At 42.4% G+C, this 20,787-nt stretch overlaps 1 protein-coding gene across 3 annotated transcripts in view; it reads left to right on the top strand.

Annotated features, from left to right (window-relative positions):
* The window catches only part of LOC147259314 (transcription factor SOX-6-like), a 115,126-nt gene extending 95,096 nt beyond the window's left edge, over positions 1-20,030 (top strand). For all 3 annotated transcript variants that reach the window (XM_086209629.1, XM_086209630.1, XM_086209628.1), the window contains 5 exons: positions 45-241; positions 8,927-9,035; positions 10,930-11,100; positions 14,454-14,667; positions 17,082-20,030. In XM_086209629.1, coding sequence (XP_086065755.1) covers positions 45-241; positions 8,927-9,035; positions 10,930-11,100; positions 14,454-14,667; positions 17,082-17,424 — 1,034 coding nt within the window. In that variant the 3' untranslated portion in view covers positions 17,425-20,030. The remainder of the gene's footprint in view (positions 1-44; positions 242-8,926; positions 9,036-10,929; positions 11,101-14,453; positions 14,668-17,081) is intronic.
* Positions 20,031-20,787: the final 757 nt, after the last annotated feature.

The following is a 20,787-nucleotide window of genomic DNA, read 5'->3' as shown; positions in this document are numbered from 1 at the left end:
AGTCAAAGTTTCCTCTTTCTTTCTATTCTGTCCTCCTTCTCCAGACATCCTCTCCAGCCTCAACTCCACGGCTCTGTTTGGGGACCAGGACGCAGTGATGAAGGCCATCCAGGAGGCCAGGAGCATGAGGGAGCAGATCCAGAGGGAGCAGCTCCATCAGCAGCAGCAGCAGCCAGGACACCAGAGTCTGGAGGCCAAACTGTCCGCCCTCAGCAGCATGAGCCTCAACAACGGCACAAAGGTTAGACAGAGGCACATCATACGTGGCCCATTCTAGCTCTGTGGACGTCTTCTTATTTTATTATTCAAAACATTTCGAGAGGCGGTTTACCGATCACTTATCAAGTTAATGATGAGGGTTTCCCACACAACAGTAATTTTGGAGTCCCCTCCATGATCTGCTCTTGGGAAGCGTTTCTGTTCATTGTCCCCTCAACTGTGAAATGAAATATCCGCCGTGGGAATCACATGGTCGCAATGCAGCTTTCAAAGGCATTTTCTTTCATGGGAAGAAAATATTCTGATATACACATTTTGCAGGCGTATACTCACATTCGATCTCAGCCACTTAAATGCATGGACATACATATCATAGAACATGTGACACACACAAACGTGGTTAAAGAGTACATTCACCGAGTAGTGCACTTTATACCGGTCCTTCACTCTTCACTGCGGAGAGTACATATATTTAAAAGACCAGTGTGTAGAATTTTGAGGTATCTGTGAATTTGCGGACTGCAGCAGACTGAATATCCATCATGTTCCTAGCGTGGAGGAGAACCTAGATCCTGCATGAGGAAAAAAGCAATGTCGGTGTCCCACAGCCATTTGTCCCAACCACTGTTTACTCTCATTCTCTTCAGTTGGCTGTCCTGACTTCATTTTGCTCCTTCATGGCTTCTTGTCGAGGACTCGTGCCCGAGTCTCCATTTGTCAGAATTTGGGTTCTCAAAATAGAGAAGAGCAATGCTGCGCTTTTTAAATTTGATATGATACTGCGCCATTTTTTTGTTTTATCTTTTTTAAATCTCAACAACAGTTTGTGATACCAATTACTTTGCTGTGTTATTTAGTAAAATAATGATCATTTTAGAAAGCAGTAAAAGCCATTACACTAAAAAGCAAATCCTATGACACGATCTGGCCATTTATTACAAAACAAAAAGAGTACCAGAGTACTACAATTAACGGATGAAAAAAACACGTGATGAGTACTTTTTTTCTTACCCTCCGATGATTCCTCGAAATCTTGCGCACGCGTCCTTGTTAAATGTAGTGACTTTTTTTCAGATTATGCTTTAATTTACAAAACATCTGATCATGTCATGTTCAGTATTAATGTACTCAACGGTGTATAAAAGCTCCAATTACCTCCACCTGAACCAGCCGTAAAACTGCCAAATGATTCTTTGCATGTTAATGGCAGAATAATAAAAGCAAAACACCAGAGGGCTTTAAGATAATAAGCATATGTTGCTCATTGTAATTTTATACTTTGACTCTGATTATCTCAGCAACAGTAACTGACTTGTCAAGAAACTCCTCTCATCTACACCTTTGGGTGGGGGGTGGGGGGGTGGGGGGGGGGGGTTGTCACAGAGACATCAGAGTGTTTTTCAGCTGTTTCACCCTGAACCTGACCGTCCTCCAAAAGTCATGGTACCCTGCATCGAATCAGAATTTGTAAGAAGTACACGAGATGATTTTGGTGTTCTAAAAAAAAGCATTAAAACTATAAAAGACTCATTTGAGGTTACAGAAAGAAGAAGCGTTCGTCTGTTTCCTCGGTAAGTTAATATCACTCACCTTTGAGCCAACACTCACTCGACAGCACTTAGCTCACATATACAAACATGAATACTTGTCATGGAGAACTGTTACGCAGTACATTTGATTTTAATGTGGTAAACTTGATTCTCCTTCAGTAAAAGACACTAAATCTACTTGATACAAATGTGGTGAGGGGGACTGGAAAGGATGCCTTTGCATTAATAACAAGTCACAGCAGTTAATTGTAAGATTTATCACTTTGTCAGTACTTTGTTGTAGTACGTCTTCGTACGTATCTCTCTTGCTACTTCTTACTTCCTCCAAAGTCTTTGTGTCGCGGTGACTCCAGCGCTTCATTGGCTGGAAGCTCAAGGTTTCTTCTCAGCTAATGCACGGGTCTGAAGAATGTTCATGGATGATATTTGGTGTCGTTTGGCTGTGGCCGCAGCTCTTGAGAACTTCTCTTTTCTCCTCTCATCTGCACGGCCACCCAGAAGCCAACAGCTTTGAAGAAGGAGCAGCTGGGCCAATGACAAGTGATGGTTTTGGCGTATGAGTGTGTGTTTGTGCGCCTGCCTTGACTGAGAGCGAGTGGGTGTTTTCTTGGAGAAGAGATGGTGTTAACATTTGTGTGTGTGTGTGTTTGTGTACGTGTGTGTGTGTGTGTGTGTGTGTGTGTGTGTGTGTGTGTGTGTGTGTAATGGAGTCCAGCTCTCCACTTGCCCTGAAGGGGGGGGATCCCAGCCTCGGGGTTTTAGTCCAATTAAAGGGCCTGTCTCAGGGAAGGGGACTTCCTCCCCCCATCAACCACTCATCCCCCCCCCCCCCCCGCCCCCCCCCCCCCCCCCCGGCTGAAGGAGAAAGGGCCTTTGTACCAGGATCTCATATCCAGAGGGAAATCCATATTTCAAAACATCTCCAATCAGTCTGATCAGCCAATCACAGATTCAAGGGTTCAGACGTTCTCTTAAATAGAGAGCATGATTAGACCAAGTCTCCTGTGCAACTGATCCCATGTTGCTGGCGAGGATGTGGAGGATAGGAACTCATGAATATTTTAGGGGTGGAGACTTTGAACCCACCAACCCCAAGTAGGTCATGATTGGTGCACTCCAAGGATAGGCTGTTTTGAATTTTTTGGACTTGTTTGCTTTGCCTCTTCAGGAGGAAAACATCCAAAAATCTGGCAAAATACATCTCTGCTGTACTTACCCTCAGTCCCAAGTTGATTTTTTTAAAGAAGTCATTATACTGGTAAACACTAAGAAACTCATACGCATGAATTATACAACAGCCGATACTAATAAATTATTTGTATTAAGATTTAATGTAAGTTGTCTGGTGCAGGTCTGGAAAAAAAAAAATCCCACCAGTATTCCCAACTAAGTTTGCGCTCAAAGTAGCTTCTGCTCCAAGTTCGCTCTGAAGAAATCGCAGATTAAGGTGAGAGTGTTGTGGGTAGAGCTCTCCGTGCTTCACCAGCGCTACATTTTCCTGCTTTATTAGAACAAAACCAAAGCAATGCAGTAATTTGGTTTATAGCTTCATGCCTCCTAATAAAAATCTCATTTGGAAAGTCTCAAAGTAATTGTTTCCGGTTCTTGGATGACAGCAGGCGTTATGTTTGTTGTCAGTTCATTATACGTTACCTAACAACAGCAGCTCAAAGACTTTCTTTTAGCTTTATAGTTTTGTTTTTTTTTTTTTACTTTGGAGAAGTTGTGTGTGTTTTTCTCAAAGGCTTCGCTCTGTCTTAAACAATTCATGGATGGAACTTGCTGGATACTGTGAGTGTGACTCAACGGTTCCACCTCGGGAGGCAACAAGACCGACTCTCTTTCTTTACCTTGGATATGTGTGTTGTTTTCTGTTCGTCAAATAAATTTGTTACTCAATTTCTCCCCTTTTAAACTTTGAAGCTCTGCCCGAGTCTTTTTGTTTTATGACATTGTACTAACACAGCATATTAGGCGTCTTTGGAGAGAATGAGACAACTGCTGTAAACGGGAACTCGATGTAATGTGGAGCTATTTATTGCTCTCTGCTGATTCAACTCAAAGGGAGACATTGCTGTGACGTCTGAGTGTATGTCTTTGTGTTTATTTTGCTTTCTGTTTGTGTATTTCTGTCCTAGAACATTCATTTCAAGCGCAGACATTTCCCCAAGAGCTGAAAGTGATCCTGGTCTCCTTTGTGTGTGTGTGCGTGTGTGTGTGTGTGTGTGTGGGTATTTGTGTGTGTGTCCTGGCTCTGCACTGGCCTTGGCCATGTTAATGTCATTATAGCTGGTGTACAGACGAGAGGCCTGGCCAGTTAGTGGCATTGTTGAGTATCACCTTACGCTTACGTTGCTTCCAGCTGGCTTGCGGCTGCCAAAGCTCACTGAAATAGCCACTGTGTATGACCGCGTGGGTGTGCGCATGTATGTGTGTGTGTGTGTGTGTGTGTGTGTGTGTGAGAGAGAGAGAGAGAGAGAGAGAGAGAGAGAGAGTTTTTGCAAAAGACCGTGAATTTTTTTTCATCTAAACAGCCACAAAACACTCCCTAAACCCACATGAAGGAAAACACCACATTTAGAGATTGGCACATTGCTCAACTTACATGTTTTGGTTGAAAACACAAAAATCAATCAGCTTGATTTTTCCCTATCATTATTCAAATACTAGCCATGCATGTAAAAGATATGTTGTGTTACACATCTGAAAGGTTTGCAGAGGAGATTGGTAAAATTAGCATGAAATATGATGAAGCATGAGGGACCGCTTTTCCTGTTTCCATAGGATGAGGAACACGGTGGGTGATGGCAGACTGAGTGCAGGTAAATCTACAGGCTGCATAAGAATAAACACCGTTTTTATTGCTTCAAGATCTGTTTTCTTACTTTGGATGATGATGGCTATGCACACGGTCCCTTAACAGCCTTTTCTAAATTGTCAGCAGTCAGCGAAGGGGACACATCAGTTATTTTGGAGTTTTTGAGTATTCTAACATGTCAGCAGCCGACTAAAGATGGGCTGAGCAAAAACCTGTTGCATTCCATCTTGGGTATTATTTCAAAATGCCTCTCCGCAGCTATAGATGATTAGGGTAACAATAAAAACAAGAGGGAGGACCGCAAGAAATTATCAGTAACGTAAATGAAGGCTGAACCACAAGTTTGACTACAACCTCTTCCAGTGAAAAATTTGCTGTCAAAAGTCAATCAAACTAAAAACAACAGGACGATTTATGGATTAAAAGAAGTCATATTTCTGTTCAAACTGTTAAGGACATTTTCTGCAAATTTTTTAGCAAGAATGAGACTTTGGAGCCTCCTCTCCTCCAGCCCGCGCAGCAACACAAGCCCTACTGATGCTTTCACCTTCTTTTCCTTCTTTTCAGCCTTTCTATGCAAAACACAGCACACTCTCTACCTCAGAGGCCATGTTTCAAGAAAGGAATTTTAATGAACGGTTATCCCCTCTTATTTGATATGGACACAGCCTAATGCACAAAAATGACCTTAAATTCAGAAAAGAGCAAATGCGCAAACTTGGATATTGAAACACCTAATTTGAATAAGCTCAGACATAGCGGCTCTTCAAGTCACATGACTGACCAGCTGTTTCCCGCCGCCATTGTCCTCTCAGTTTTTCCAAAACTATTCCCTCGTCTCTGAAAGAGGGGAATACTACCTGGCATCGAAGAACACTTTCGTCTTATCCAACTGAAAGTAATTCCTTAAGACTTCTCTCCATTTTTTCGCTGGTAAACAGCTGTAAACGATCAAAACAATTCGCCATCGTGTGACGGAAATATTTACTACATAACCTGGTTTATTTGCTTCAAACCACTTGATGGAAACAGCTGTAGTTCGCATTTCCTCTTTTGCTGCATTTCTAAAATTTGCTTGACATTTTATGGAAACATGGCGTTTGTCTTTTTCTTTTTTTTTCCTCCCCCTGAATCACCTTTGAACACATTTGTTTCTATGAGATCCCGAGTCCCTGGAATGTCTCCTCAAAAACAATGAATGCCAAGTGTGTGGTCCAGGATCTTGATTGAAATATCTGGTGTGTGTTCTCACGATTAAATGTGAAAAAAAATGATCTAAATCTGTCGTTATGTGTGCGGTCTCCCAGCTCTTTAAAATCAGTTTAGAATCCCCCAGCGTGCCGCAGCCATGAAACTAAAATTAGACTGCTTTCTCAGGCTCTGATGATTACCCTTCACCTGAACGATTATTGCAATATTTATTCTTTTTTTTAATTCATCAGCACTGTAAATTTTATGGTTTTCAACATTGCAAGTTCTTTTTTTTTCTTTTTTTTGTCCGCACCCTGTTAGATAGACTTCATGCTTGCTGTGTCTGCTGGCGGAGCAGAACGTGTCTGGAAGGAGTCGCGGAGGGAGGAGTCGTCGTGGAGGAGTTTGTGTTGGCTCTGCTGATGAGTTTGTTCTTTGTAGGAAGAAAGCCTGTGAAACCAACAGCTCGGATGGCTCCAAGTCTTGATTAAAGGTCGACGTAATGTTGCTGTATTTGAAGCCTGGATGATATACATTATAATAATGTATACTACAAAGCTGAGTCTGGCACCTGCAAATAGACCTTTTAGTGTCTACTTGTTTTGGGGTTGGAGCCTGGAGGGCTGCTGGTGGGGAGTTAAAGGCTATGAATAGGAGGAATGGTGAAAAGGAGAAGGAGGGGAGGAGAATAAACAGAACAGTGGCTGACTGACAGCTCTATCAGCACACATGAAGTCTGGAGAAGGAACGGGAGAAAGGAAGCTGAAGAAAATAGGAGGAGAGAGGGAATACTGGGAGGGGAGGGAGCAGGAAGGGTTGCCAAACTTGATTGGTCCGGGAGGAGACAGTAAACGGCTGCGGGTCAGCTGGAGGCAGGCCGTGCCAGCAGTAGGCGAGTTGTAACTGTGGTAATGAGCTCAATACGCTGTGGATTTTTATGAAAAAAAAAACAAAAAAATACAAAAAAACCCAGCAATGTTTAGAGTAGTACCCTAGCAACGATGGAGAGACGCAAACGCCAAGAAGAGGAGAGACCAAGTGGAACAAAAAGAGTCGAGAGTCTCATAAATTTAGAAATATACATTCAGCAGTAATATTGGGCCCCAGTGAAAGCAGAAGTGTTTTATAATAGAGCAGCAGCACGGACGACATTTCTTTTTTTGTGGTTATATACATACATTAAATAAAACGAACGTTCATCATTACTACTCTCTTTGTGGTTTGATATTTTTAATTAGTCGTCAATCTCCGTCTTAATTGGTTTGTCACTCTACTCGTCCTTCATCATGTTTAATTAATTTGGTCCTTGGTTTGTCAGCTTGTTTTCTAAGTAAGGAGAGACGCTTTTCGCTGTAATTCACATGTCGATGAAACAGTAACAGAACATCGAGCCTGAAGCTTTTCTGAAACAAGTTTAACACCAAACACGTGTGGTCGCCCGAACATCGGGCATCCAAACCAAACCTTTATCCTCTCTGATGAAAAATTTAGATGTCAACTATAAAACAGTGTACATAATACAAATGGAGTCACATAAAAGAGAAAGTTAAAATTAAGTGTTTTAAACCACTCCAAAAGGCAACAGTCCAGTATCAAACCAGCAGGCGTACACAAGCCAAACCTATTTCAATCTTGACTAAACAAAGGAGAGACAGCTCCTTACTGCATTCACCACAGCAACTTTCAAGGAGACCAAAAGTAGACCAACCGCAGAGAATATTTGCAAATTGTGACCCAGGTCTGCTGTTATTTTGTACTTTGGATCAGTCTGCCCCTATTGATGCTGTCCTAGTCTATTTCCCCAAACTCCAACTCTACTCACTTTTATTTTTCCAACGGTCTCCCCTGCTCTAGTAGAAATATTTGTACATTTCTGAGGCGGTTTAGACGCTCTGCTTTGTCAGAGTAACAAAAGTAGTCTGAATTAGCAACAAAGGCATTGGACTCAGAGATGGCACGTGTTGTGCTTTATAAACGCATGTCCTCCTTTACTGTATGCATCATGCAGTCGTATTTATGTTGAAACACACTCATTGCACTGAGACAAACGTTTAACTGACAAAAACTTGATGTGACGTGAAGTCTCACGGCGCCCTTAAGAGCGCCGGCTGCTTTCCCCGCTGCTTCTCAGTAAGCTGAAGGCTTTATTCTTGTCTCTGGATGAGTTTTCCATTCCACTCCCCTCTTTCTTCTTCTGCTCGCTCTTTCTCTCCCTTTTTCTCTCTGTCTTTCCCTCTTTCTCTCTTTTCTTTAGTCCTTTGTTAGGCGGTTGCTTCCTGCGGTGAGCATGGCACTGCCCAGGCACATGTTCTGTGGTGGGCCTGATTACAGCCTTGCCGTAGTGCTGACATTGGCCCGCACCAACTCCTCATCTATAAACACACACACACACACACACACACACACACACACACACACACACACACACACACACACACACGTGCTGGCCCCTAAGTTCCACCAACTCTGCCAGCGGCTACCGCGGCATGACTTCACCCGGGAACCATTTCTTGATTTCTTGCGTCAAACAAAATGCCTCTGTCACCAGAAAAAGGAGGAGAGCCCAGAAGGAGGGAGGGAGGGAAGGCGGTGGGGAAGAAGAAGAAGAAGAAGAAGAGAGGAGTGTGGATATGCGGTAGCTGTGCGGAGGGTTCAATGTTTTCCACTGCAGTTTGGGAGCGTGGTGGGGTAATTTTAGCTGGAAGGCCCCAACGCAGGCGGCTTGGATGAGTTCTTTGTCTCAGAAGTGGAGTGGCAGTCGAGAAGGCAGAGTCAGAGTGACAGGAAGCTGGGGAAGACGCTGATGACTAGCGTGGCCTTGAAGGGGTTCTGACTCGTCTATTAGATCAGAACATAACCGGCATCATGACTCACTCTCATCAGAAAAAAGTACCAGCAGAATCAACTGCCCAGTGTTGATGGCTGCGCTCGAGTCTCCTCCGTGCCAACAAAACCCTACAATTAGTTTTATTGTCATTAACATCAAAGTCACCCTCAGTGGCCATATTGAAGTCTCAAGCCAGATGCAAGATTATAAAGACATGAATTTATTGTTTTGACAGCTCATTTGAAAGCGCAGTAATGCTGCAGTTGCATCAGATTTGTGGCTCGCTTCAAATAACTTTTCTAAACTTTTCTGTTCTTGCAGGAGCGGCTACACTACGAAACGCTGAGCCAACACCTCGGGAAGCTCGGGGAGGACGCTGGGAAGATGGTCCATCGAGTAATTGACCTGACCAGACCAGAAGATCTGGACGGTAAGCTGCTGTCTACTCCATGAGTGCTCATTTCTGTTGGTTGCTTTCATAAACTAGCCGACTGTGCCTTATTTTATGGTTGCATTTGTCCCAGTAGTGCAGCAGGTCCTCCGCTCCAGACGAGCGTATGCTCTGACCTTCTGATACCACACAAAAGCACATTTCCATCGAATGAATTTATGAGGTTTTAAGATGTGTTAATCCTAAGTGATACTTGCCATCCAGTGACTCACTGTTGGGTGTCTTGGTCTCACAGAGACATCTCCCCCCCCCCACAAGACTTCTGGGCAACTTCAGAATTCAGAAAATGACACACATTCATTGTTTGAAGCTAATGGAGACTAACAGCGGCAAAACTGTCCAAAACACACATTTGTGAACTCCTAACTTGCCGTCCAGTAGAAGCCAAGTCTTCCCCATCCAGTCGTGTGCTCATTAATCTTCAACCACTTTAAAATTTCCCTTATTTTTGGCGAAGTATCCCTTGCAAGGTCTCATCAGGTTACAAAAATGATCGTTAGGGTCATGAAGGTCGTGTTATGGTTTTAACTAAGTGCTTTGGTCAAGGTTAAGGTGCAATGCCGTTTTTTTTAAAACAGGCTTCTGACTGTGTACTGGTTGAAAATGGGAAGCTAACCACCGTCACTGCAGTGACCGTGAAAACAACGGCATTCACCCACCGCTAGTAAAAGGAAATGAACAGCTGTCTCTGGCTGCAGCGACCGTCAAAACAGCCTCGTCCACTCACCGTTGGCAAAACGGATCGGATATGAGTCTCACTACGCCAGAGTCGGACGTTCTCTGAGTCATCCACCACTTCAATTTGCCAGCTCACACAGATTTCCTTCTCTCCTTGTTATGATCGACCACTAGACGGTATCTGTCACTTGTATTTATGACTCACCTGGTGCTTCTTGGAGGAGGTCAATTTCCAATCATAATAATTCATACGTAGATGTACAAAAAACACAGGACAGACAACGGAGGAGCACAAGGGTAGGAAGTTAGGAAGTTGCAGCAGCTGTAAGCTAAAGGCATCAGACAGGAACGACCCATGAGTGCCTCAGAGAAGCAGCATCGCCCCTGAGTGGCGTCGTATCTCAGAGCTCCGTGGTGAAGGAGTCATCCGCCAAAACGTCCAAACATGCAGGTATTCAGCGAGTACAAATATTTATTGTGCTCCTCAGGAAGCTTCTGTGAGGGAGACTCTCAACAGCTAAACACAGTCTTCAATGTCAACATTCTATGTGCTTGAAATTTTTCATACCGTTATTATTCCTGTAAGGCTGAATCCCCCCCCCCCCCCCCACACAACTTGTGTTTGTGACACCAGATCGAGTACAAGAATGTAAACGAATCTGCAGGAGAAAGAAGAGAACATCGGGTTTTCTTGTATTCAACAAAGCACACGGCAACATTTTAATGAGTCGATGAGACTGTTTTCTGTACTGCACAGGTTGTGCTCGTCAGATATTTCAATCGCGCGGCGTGTTGAGTGAATAAGCACAGGCATCTCTGAATGTGATGTAAGAACACTGACTTGGCGTTAGTTTTTCCCCTCGACCCACCTGTTTCTTATAAAGCACCACTGTTTACAAGCCAGGGGTTGAGGAGTGCTTATGGTGGTTTAGTTTAGAACCAGAGAGGTAAACACAGGAGCACTGGCACTGAGATGCTATCAGGCGGAAGTAAATATGGTGTACAGTTTGAATGTAAGCATTTTTAGGATGTCACAGACCCCATCTGACTTTTGTTTTACTTTTGTTATACATCCTCCCCCCCGGTAGAAGGCAAAAACGTGGTAAAAATGTAACTGGGAAAGGTTCCTCTGCGCTCTTCCTGGTCAAGTACGACAATATCGAAGATGAACATGTGATTTCTTTGTCTTGCGCAGGAAACAATATCACGGAGGCACGAGTGTTCAGGGAGGCGCGAGGCAGAAACAACAATGAGCCTCATATCAAGAGGCCCATGAACGCCTTCATGGTGTGGGCCAAAGACGAGAGGAGGAAGATCCTGCAGACTTTCCCTGACATGCACAACTCCAACATCAGCAAGATTCTGGGTGAGAGAGAGAGACTTCCTCACTGAATCCCAGACAAACGCTCTGCTTCGGGAGGCTTGGTCTCATCTTTATCTTATATTTAATCACGCAGTGCATTCAAAAAAAAGTCTTGCCAAGCACATTTGTCTTTGTTTAGTAAATAAAATAAAACAACAACTCATAATAGTTAGTATAAAACAGAATCACACAAGTATCCGATAAAGGACCTTGAAAATGTTTGTTCAAGACATCTTACAAAATGAATGTTTTGTGCTACATTGGTATTTCTTGACTTACTACCAAGAAAAAAATCATGTTTTTGTTGTAATGGAAATAATATTCCACCAATGTTGTAGGCATTTTTTAAAAAAAGGTTTCTGAAAAAAAAGAAGAAGCTGATATTGTCTTTAAAACAAGCACCTTCATCTCCTCATTACGGAATTCTCTCCTATGTTTTATTTACTTCAAATGAATGAGACTTTTTTAAAACAAGAATTTAGACAGATATACCTGGAAATACTTACTTACTCTTTTTTTTCATTCAAGGTATTTTATTTATGCATTTTATTTAAAAAAGAAGGATTATCAACAGATGATTAAGAACAGGAAAATAAAATTCAACATAAATTTAAAAATAAAAAAAAGTCCAGAGTGTGTGAAATCCACTTGTACTCTCATGTTGAGGATCAGATGAGAGCAGTGATACCAGCAGTGTGTCTGTAATATGTAACTGAAGCCAGAAGGCAATTTTCAAAGCTTAGCGCAAAAGCTGTAAATGGGGAAACCGCTAGCCTGCTTCATGCCAGGAAGCCCAGCAGCCAAGAAATAGTCAGACAAAAAAACACCCCTCAAACTTTGAACTGCCTGGGGTTTTTCCGCAGACGTTACATGTTAATGAGGGAGCTTTAGAGGTGCTGATAGGTGGATTTTTCTCCCCCCCTGTCAGACACACCTATTTATCCAATGTTTTTGCTAAGCTAAGCTAAGCTACGCTAACTAGCTGTTGGCCGCAGCGTTACCAAATGGGACATGCTAAAGTGGCGCACCAGAGACTTACAAATGGTTGTAAATGAGGGACGAGTCGCCATTACCAAGAGAACAAATACAAGTACTGTAAAATGGGTAAAGTCAGAAATTACGTATACCTAAAAATAGATACATGCAAGGTGAGCTGTGGAAGGGTTTCGTCTCTGAGGAGAACTTCAACAACCTGATGGGCCGGAGGAGAGGAGATGCATAAAGCCAGTAGAAGGATCATATTTAGACGGTTTGGATGCCCGAAACTGAAACATAACGGGGAGCTGCTTTTTCTAATTTAACCACAAAAATATATAATGATACTGAGATCCCCCCTAACTGAATATTATTTAAGATTTTGAATAAATATATCACACATTGATTTCTGTATTGCTAACATTCAGCCATTCGGTGCATGACCAGCATCAGATTAATATCCTGTGCTAAGTTAGCACTCTGCTGCCCGATCAAATTATTGAAACACAACTTCTTTAAATACTGCATTTACACTCACAGTAAAGAAAACAGCATTAACCGTGATTTACAGCATCAGAAGGACATCATTTAATGGTTTTGTATTATTAGGCCTGGTTTCATCATTATTCTTATTCATTTGCTATATTTCTATCTGGTCAAGTCAAACCTTGTGTTCAGTGTAAGATCTCAAAATGACAAATATATTGTACATCATGGGACTTTTGACATATTTGATCCGAAATCACAGCGTAAAATAATCCTACAAATCCCTCTCCCCCTCCTGCGAACCCTCAAATGTTGATTTCTACTTCATAGATGAACTCTCATGTCTCCCCTGAGGTGCAGGAGGCACGTCGGCGTTTCCTCACCCTTTTTTTTTTTTTTTTTTTCTTCCTGCCTCCTCATTTCTGCTACTGGATGCATTTTCACTGGTTAGTGGGACAACAAATGAGAAGAGCGCGGCCCTCGTCTGATATCAGGATGCAGCTGATGGTTCTAAATGGGAGACGTTATTTTGGTCAGAATCTCTGCTCATTAGGTTGCTCTGGTTCTATATGCTACGCTTCACGGGGTTTCCTACCAGCAGGCCTCAGACTATAAGGACCAGTGTGTTTCTCAACCTCAGACACTTCACACTCTGAGCTTCAGTGTGTTAGCTTGACTAGTGTGATGGATGCATTCAGTTCGAAATTAACCACCTCCACACAGATAGCCATTCACAAGACCCTGAGCAGAGCGCTTGTTGGTGAGGTGCCCTGAAGACTTCCCCTGTGTGGCGCAGAGCTGCTCTCAGCTCCAGGGTTTGTGAATGTAAATGCTGCTCCTCAGCTACGTGAACAAATCGCTTTTTCCTGGTTGTTCCTGGCTTGGAGCTTTAACACACTCAAAATAAAGGAGCATTTTGTATCCCGAGAAAATGCTTCCTGCATTCACAGGGTGCATCTTTTTCTGCTTTAAAAAAAAAATTCAAAAAATACTCCAATTGTGTCACTGACTGAATCTTAAAATCAATAAAAGGAGTTCAATCATTTGTCTAATGCTGGTAAAGTCGACATAAAGGGTAAGCAGGAGGGAAATTTACAGTAAAGTATAAAAGCCTGTGAGGGAAGAAAAATTTAGAGTGCCTAATCATGTATGTTTATACGGCTGCATGTGTACAATTCATGTGTCTCCAAAATAATAACACAGCTGGACTTGTGGAAGTGGGTGGCAGGCTTTAAAAAAAATAGAAGACTCCTCACTGTTTCCTGTGTCACAAATGTCCAAGACTGGTTTGTGATAAACCTCGATAAACAGAGAGCGAGGCGGAGTGTGTATAATCAGTTGTCAGAGCGCCTCGCAGATGTGCTGCGTTCCTGCGGTAATGGTCCTGTCCACTTGTTCAAAAGACCCTCTTAGCATGGAAAATATCAAGCACACACTTTATCATTCTTACTCAGGGAGGAGAGAGTATGATCCAATCCCTAATTTTAGTCATTTTGGTAACCTCAGTTAAGGAGAAAAGCTTGAAAATGTCCACGCCCAGGAAGCCCACCTTAGAGGAGCTTTCTTCTGTAGGACTACATTAATGATCAGCTGGAATTAAAGAAATTTAGGACTTAACTAGTACAGCTGTCAAAAAGCTTGTCCAAGCCTTTTGGTCTCTCTAGTCTAGAAATGAAGTCACTCTCTAAAATCTCCTCAGTTGTCACATCTTATTTAATTGTTTCTTTCTTTCACTGTTTTGTCATTCCGGTGATTCTATGATATATCAATGTCTTTGAGCTTCTACACGCCAGGCAGGAGCTGAGATTTTTTCTGCTCTCTGTCTTTCTTTTGTCTACTTGACTGTGATTGAGACGCGACAAATAAACTGAATCTGAATCGTCGTCTCTCTCCAGGCTCTCGCTGGAAAGCTATGACCAACCAGGAGAAGCAGCCCTACTACGAGGAGCAGGCCCGCTTAAGTAAGATCCACTTGGAGAAGTATCCCAACTACAAGTACAAGCCACGGCCAAAGAGAACCTGCATCATCGATGGCAAGAAGCTGCGTATCGGCGAGTACAAGCAGATGATGCGGTCACGACGCCAGGAGATGAGGCAGTTCTTTGTGGGGTGAGTAGCCTCTCCAGGAGAGAACCTTAGAAAATAGGTTTGTCTGATTTAATGCAAAGTTCTTCACTCTGATGTTACCAGATAGAGATGATGATAGCTCTGCGCTCACTAATCTAGAAGACAAGGTGTTCATTACTGGGGTTTAATTCACCCGATGGGCGTCCTGCTCATACCACGGTCCCTGGACAAAGAAAAATATAGTCACTGCCTTTTATTCGTAATTTCCTGCATTTTACAGTCCAAAATGTTTTTTTTTCCCCCATAATTCATAACTCCATGATGAAGGGCCGGCATTATGCAACAAGATTTAAAATCAAATGGTTGACAAATAATTAAGATTATACTGAATGTTCAACGTAAAGATAGAATAAGATCCCAAATGCAAATAAAATGAAATAAGTTGCAGTTTTTATTCATTTTACAGGTGAAAATGTTTTATTACAATTGCAAAAATCTATATTCATTAACAGGCGTCCCAAAATCTCAGCAGGTCACTTTAGCCTTTCTCTCTGTAGCGTGCTGTTGTGTTTTTGTAAATGAAACCTTTTAGGAGAGCAAAAATACCACAAAGGCTTCTGAGGACATATATGAGGAGAACTCACACACATTAAGTAGAAATATTGACCTTTGATATCACTCGGTCTATCTGCATACAAAAACTTGTGGAAAAAAAGATGTCTTCAAGTCAGAGAAGAAAGGAAAGGAAGTTGGGGACTGAGAGCAGACGGACTGGTGGCGCCACGGCGTCACCGTCTCCAGGTGGAGAGAGACTGGAGGAGAGCTGCTGCTCCTTTGCGCGGGAGGCGCGAGATCATTCAGCCACTTACAAATGATCCCTTTAGAGCTACGTAGCTACTTTACATGTCAGCAGCTTCATAAGTCAGTGAGAGGTAAATGTGATTAAATCGATACAGACTTCCGTATATCCCGCAGCATTTTTCCGTCTTCGTGGGGAAAGTACAGTAAGTAGAATGTTGTACGTACTGCATTTGGGGTCGTGAGCTGCGGATCATGTCAGGGCTTTAGTTCCTGATCAAGGACACTTTCAAAGATTCTTTGAGTGCTTGCTTGAATGCAAGTGCATGTTTGCTCTTTATTTGAGGTCTTATTCCTTTTACTGCGTGCGCCTCAGTCTAGAAGGAGGAAAGAAATGTCGTAACTGTGTCCATTTGTTAAGAGGTTTGTGGCAGGGCAATCAGCGTTTATGAACATTTTATGACGAACTTCTTCTTGGAATCTCCTGAACTTCTATCTGCAAAAGCCTTCAGAGTGAAATCAGTGCAGCGAAGGGAAAAACAGTGGCATTGTCTTAATAGGATCCAGCCATGGATGTGTTTAAAGCCATCACAGTGGCCCGTGTTTTAGATGGATTTACCAGAGGCCACAGCTTTGAATAGGAGCGCTTTTTAATAGCTTGTCATTTATTAAATTAGGACAATGCTGAGCGCTTGCGGGCAGTGAAATTGGACACAGACAGACATAGTGGAATATGAAATGTAAGCAGATGTTTGGGAGCGAGGCAGGCTGAAAGTTGCATTTACTGTGTGTGGTCAAGCAACTGCAGAAAGAAACCTATGATTCTACAAGCCTGGACTTTCAATCAAAGCTGAACTAAATTGTTTCTGGGAGCCAGTCAGCGTGCACAGCCAGCTTTTTGGCACGTTCCGTATAGCGAAACCAGTGTTGTTTTACAGCGTTTAATGTGAAAATGAGTCTGTCAGAGTGTATGGCAGTAATTGTTCCAGGAGACAGAAGAGGGGAAAAGTGTTTGGTGAGAAAAGTGACAGCTATTTCCCAGCGTGATGCGGCTCATTTGAGGAGCCACAGGGCCATCTACAGGTATATCTCAACAGGTTATTAGATGCTGCTGCTGTGAGCTGCTGTGTCAGAACCTGCTGGCCCTGATGAGAACTGAATCATCATCACGGGGAGCGCAGGAATCTGACACTCAGGATTTCTGTAACAGATGTATTATTGGACAGAGGTGTTTTTTTTTGTGACTGATGAAGAGCCTTCTCTTGGTTACATGGTATTATCACTTTACTTTATACATGACATCATGTCACAACAGCAGCAAAGTCGCCCAGGTTGTGCTGAAAACATACAAGCTGCATTTTCATCTTGCTGAGCTGAATTTAAAGTTTTTTAAAACGGTACGAGATTAAAGACCGCAGGAAAAAAGAAATTCACCAAGGCTGAAAAACTTTAAATGGTTTGAGAATCAGGGCCGCCTGCATCTACTTCAGTACATTAGCTGACGCTAAAACTGTCTCACAGTATTCAAAGTAAGGCTGAATGCGATCAGCTGCTTGATGTTTCCAAAAAGAAAATTTCCTTCCTGTACTTTTGACTTGTTTTTTTCACCTGTCAACTCTACGTCATGTTTGACCTCCATTCTACTTTCTTTCTTCCAGCCCTCAACCAGCAATTCCTCTCGGAAACAGTGCAGGTGGTGTAGGAGTCTATCCAGGCGCCATAACCATGGCAACAACAGCCACACCGTCCCCACACCTGACCTCAGACTGCTCTAGCAACTCAGCCAGCCCAGAGCCGACCATCCCCGTCATTCAGAGCACGTACGGGGTGAAGTCAGAGCCTGGCGGAGGCAGCAACGGCGGTGGGGTCGGAACCTTGGATCTGCCTAGTGACCCCACCAACGGAGACGATGACATGGACATGTATGAGGATTTTGAGGATGAGCCCAAGTCAGACTATAGCAGCGACCACGAGACACGGGAGGACATCAGTGCCAACTGAATGCACTCAGGGTGTCAATAAAAAAAATAAAATAAAAAAAGGAAAAATATAAAAACCTCCTGTTATACTCAGAGACACTTTTTAAGAACACATTTTATTACAGAGACCTTCAGGCATACCTTCTGGTGCGTGCTGAGTCGTGCACTGAGCATGCCCAGACAGGATTCAAACTCAGCGGAGATGCTCGGAGACCGCTCGTGGACAGTATCCTCACGGAGATGATGACACGAGAACGCAGTCTGAGCTGACATTCAGAATAGACGTTCAGTCGAAAACGAACTTTGACAATCTTAACGGGAGCGAATAAGAGTCGGATGAGAGCGAGAGAGAGAGAGAGCGAGAGAGAGAGTGAGAGAGAGAATGGGACAGCGAACAAATGAGCGACGAACACATTGCTGTGTGGTTTGTAAAGAGCATGCATGGATTGTGAAGCATCAGGAATTGGTCTTCAACAGCTATTTGGTCTTAAATGTTTAAGGAGTGATCTAGTTTTTATCATTATGTATTTACTTTTTGTGGGGTTTTTTTTTTTTTTTTGGTTCAATAGACATTTTTGTCTGACAGGTCACTGCCTGTACAAACTCTGGACTGTCAGAACTTGAAGTTTGAGAAGTTTTAATATAAATCCTAGCTCTTGTAATCTTATAGTCTTACTTTCATTTCTTACAAATACAGTGCATCTACATCTTTTTTTTTTCTGACAAACTGCTTACATGACATAACTGTTTTTTTTTTTTTTTTATATCCCAGCTCAGGTATGATGTGCCAGCTTGTGAATGTGTTTTTTTGTTTTGTTTTGTTTAGTTTTTTCATACAAAAAGAGTGGTAGGACTTTACAGACTGTCAACGAAATAAAGGGAGCAAAATCCCTTATAACACATTATATTATTATTATTATTATTATTATTATTATTATTATTACAGATTTACATCAAATGTGCCAAACCTACATTCACATTCACTCGGGATGTTGTAGTCTTAACCTCCAATGCTGCAGAAAAGTCTTACACAATTAGCTTTTTCTCTATCTGGTGCGCTAATTTCCTACTCGGCGACCGCAGGTTCATCAGAGGCTGAGCTCGCTCACGCACGCTTTATGCAGCTCCCCGGCAGCCCTTTTGCTATCGAGACGTTGTCACGAGAGCAGCATCAAAGTCGTTAATTCTTCAGATTCCACTGCACGGGTGCTTTCATGAACCACATTACCCATAGTTCCTTGAGGCCAAACACTCATTCGGCACAGGAGCAGTTCAGTCAAAAGGCACCAAATATCCTCCTCTCACCATCAGGCAAAAGGTAACGTAGACGTTTGGTTTAATATCTGCTCAGACACTTTAAGAATCCCTAAGTCTTAAAAGTGTATTTCATTCATCGGTACATCGGGGAGAAGTCCCAGCATGACCCTACTGTAGGATGAGAGTATTCTGGATCCCTTCACTGTATTTTACTTTGTTTTTATTAGCGTGTTTGATATATTTTTTAATGTTCTCGGTATCACATGGGAAAGTTACACCAAACTTGTGTTTTTAAAATAATTTATATAGTTGCAAACATGGGTTTAATAGGTCTGTTATTTCAAAAAATAAAATAAAGGAAAAAAAACACTTTTTCTACGTCGCATGTATATTTTGAAGATGAATAAATTATTAACAGAAGAATGGTGCATAAGTAGTGGAACACCCCAGTTAGAGCACACAAGTTTGTTTGTTTTGGTGCGGCACCATGCTGGGTGTGCACACTTTTTCCTTTTACTCAAATGTCACATTCTTTTTCTTATGACACATCATATTTTTTTTTCTTTGTCTCTCTGTAATTTGAGCATCTTTCCAATTTCAACTCCTGTGACATCTGTTTAGCTGTTTCTTTTTACGTCCTGTTTCTTTTTCACGACCGTGTCTGGCAGTTTTGTACTTGGAAAAGCTTCACAAGCTGGGACTGAACATTGGTTTTTTGCTCGCATTACAGGAAAACTACTGCTCGCCTCATGCATAGACATTTCTGTTCATGTCATATACATCCTAAGCACTGGATATAAATTCTACATTATTTTTTATTATTGACTGATGTGAAGTTGTTGTTTGCTTTTTCAACATGATAAATTAGAACAGTCAAAGATCACGTTTAGACTCTCCGGGAAGCCTTGCGCATGCCAGGCGCAAGTAAAATTGCCATTTCTTACGAAGCGTTTCATTTATTTAAGAACGTTTTGTCGGCCCAGCTCCAGCGCAGCCTAAACGGGCGACATCACCTCTGATCTGTTTCAAACCTCATGCTCTTTGTCAGCTGTGACCTGCAGAAGCTAAAACACACGTTTCCTGGTCACAGACATTTTTGTGATAAGTATTGTATTTGAAATTCAATTGTGCGTTTTAACATTTCATTGTATTTATTAGCCAGCTTTGGCTCTAAAAAGTGTCAGTACAACTTGGTGAGAAAGACAATCAAAAAAAATAATAAAAAAGAATAAATAAATAAAAAGTAAAAACATGAGATTTTTACAAGTTTGTCACTTCATCTTTGCTGTCCATGTATTTTTGTGATACAAACTTCCATTGCTGTTGTGTTCTACGTGTGGAGCAACAGTTGCAGGTGGTGCTGCTGATTGTTTTTCCTTTACTCCATTAAAAAGTGCTCCTACTTTCCAGAGATCTAATAACTTCCAACACAAGGCTTTCTGTTTCCAAAGCTGAGCTATTCCACTTCTTTATATTTTGGTGGCCCATTACAGTAAATGTGCCCTATTGTTCCATTGTGTGTGTGAGGTAATGCCGCACATTCTGACTGTGCTGTGGTGTATACGCCACGGCGCCGGTGCTCGCTGCAGCCAATCCAGCATTTGAGAGAGGGAAACAGAGAGCTCAGCCATATGCAGCCACATCATAAATCTAATTGTAATTCCCAAATCAACTGTAGCGTCACCCAGCGAGGGGCGCCGCAAACTTTGTCACACACTCCTTTGTGTGTATGTGCTGTGCTACAGCCTTCGGTTGGGAGGGGCGTTTGAAATCACGCTTGTGCTGCTGCCATGCTGATCTCGTTAAATAAGTCATCATAATTTACATTTCCCTTTTCTTCTGAAGGATGAACATTTAGCTGTTTGCAAATTGACAGATTGTTTCTGCGTGTGTACGGCAGAGTGTGTGTGTAAAGCTTTCAGCACCTTAACAAAGAACAGGGGATCATTAACACATGGACCAGCTCGATCCGTATACTCCACGTACTCTCAGCTCCTGGCCGCTAGCTCACTATAAGGCATTAGCAATGGATAACGTTTCAGAGTTGGAAACAATTCTTAGAATGTGTTGCATGGAGGAGGAGAGCTGGGAGGGTTTAACGATTACTCTTCGACGAGTCTTAAAACTG

Source organism: Aulostomus chinensis, chromosome 7 (assembly GCF_037954235.1).
Source record: "Aulostomus chinensis isolate RoL2024-O1b breed Wild chromosome 7, RoL_Achi_v1.0, whole genome shotgun sequence".
In the NCBI taxonomy this organism is placed as follows: Eukaryota; Metazoa; Chordata; class Actinopteri; order Syngnathiformes; family Aulostomidae; genus Aulostomus; species Aulostomus chinensis.
The sequence above is the reverse complement of the archived record's forward strand: the minus strand, read 5'-3'. Positions and strand labels throughout refer to the sequence as shown.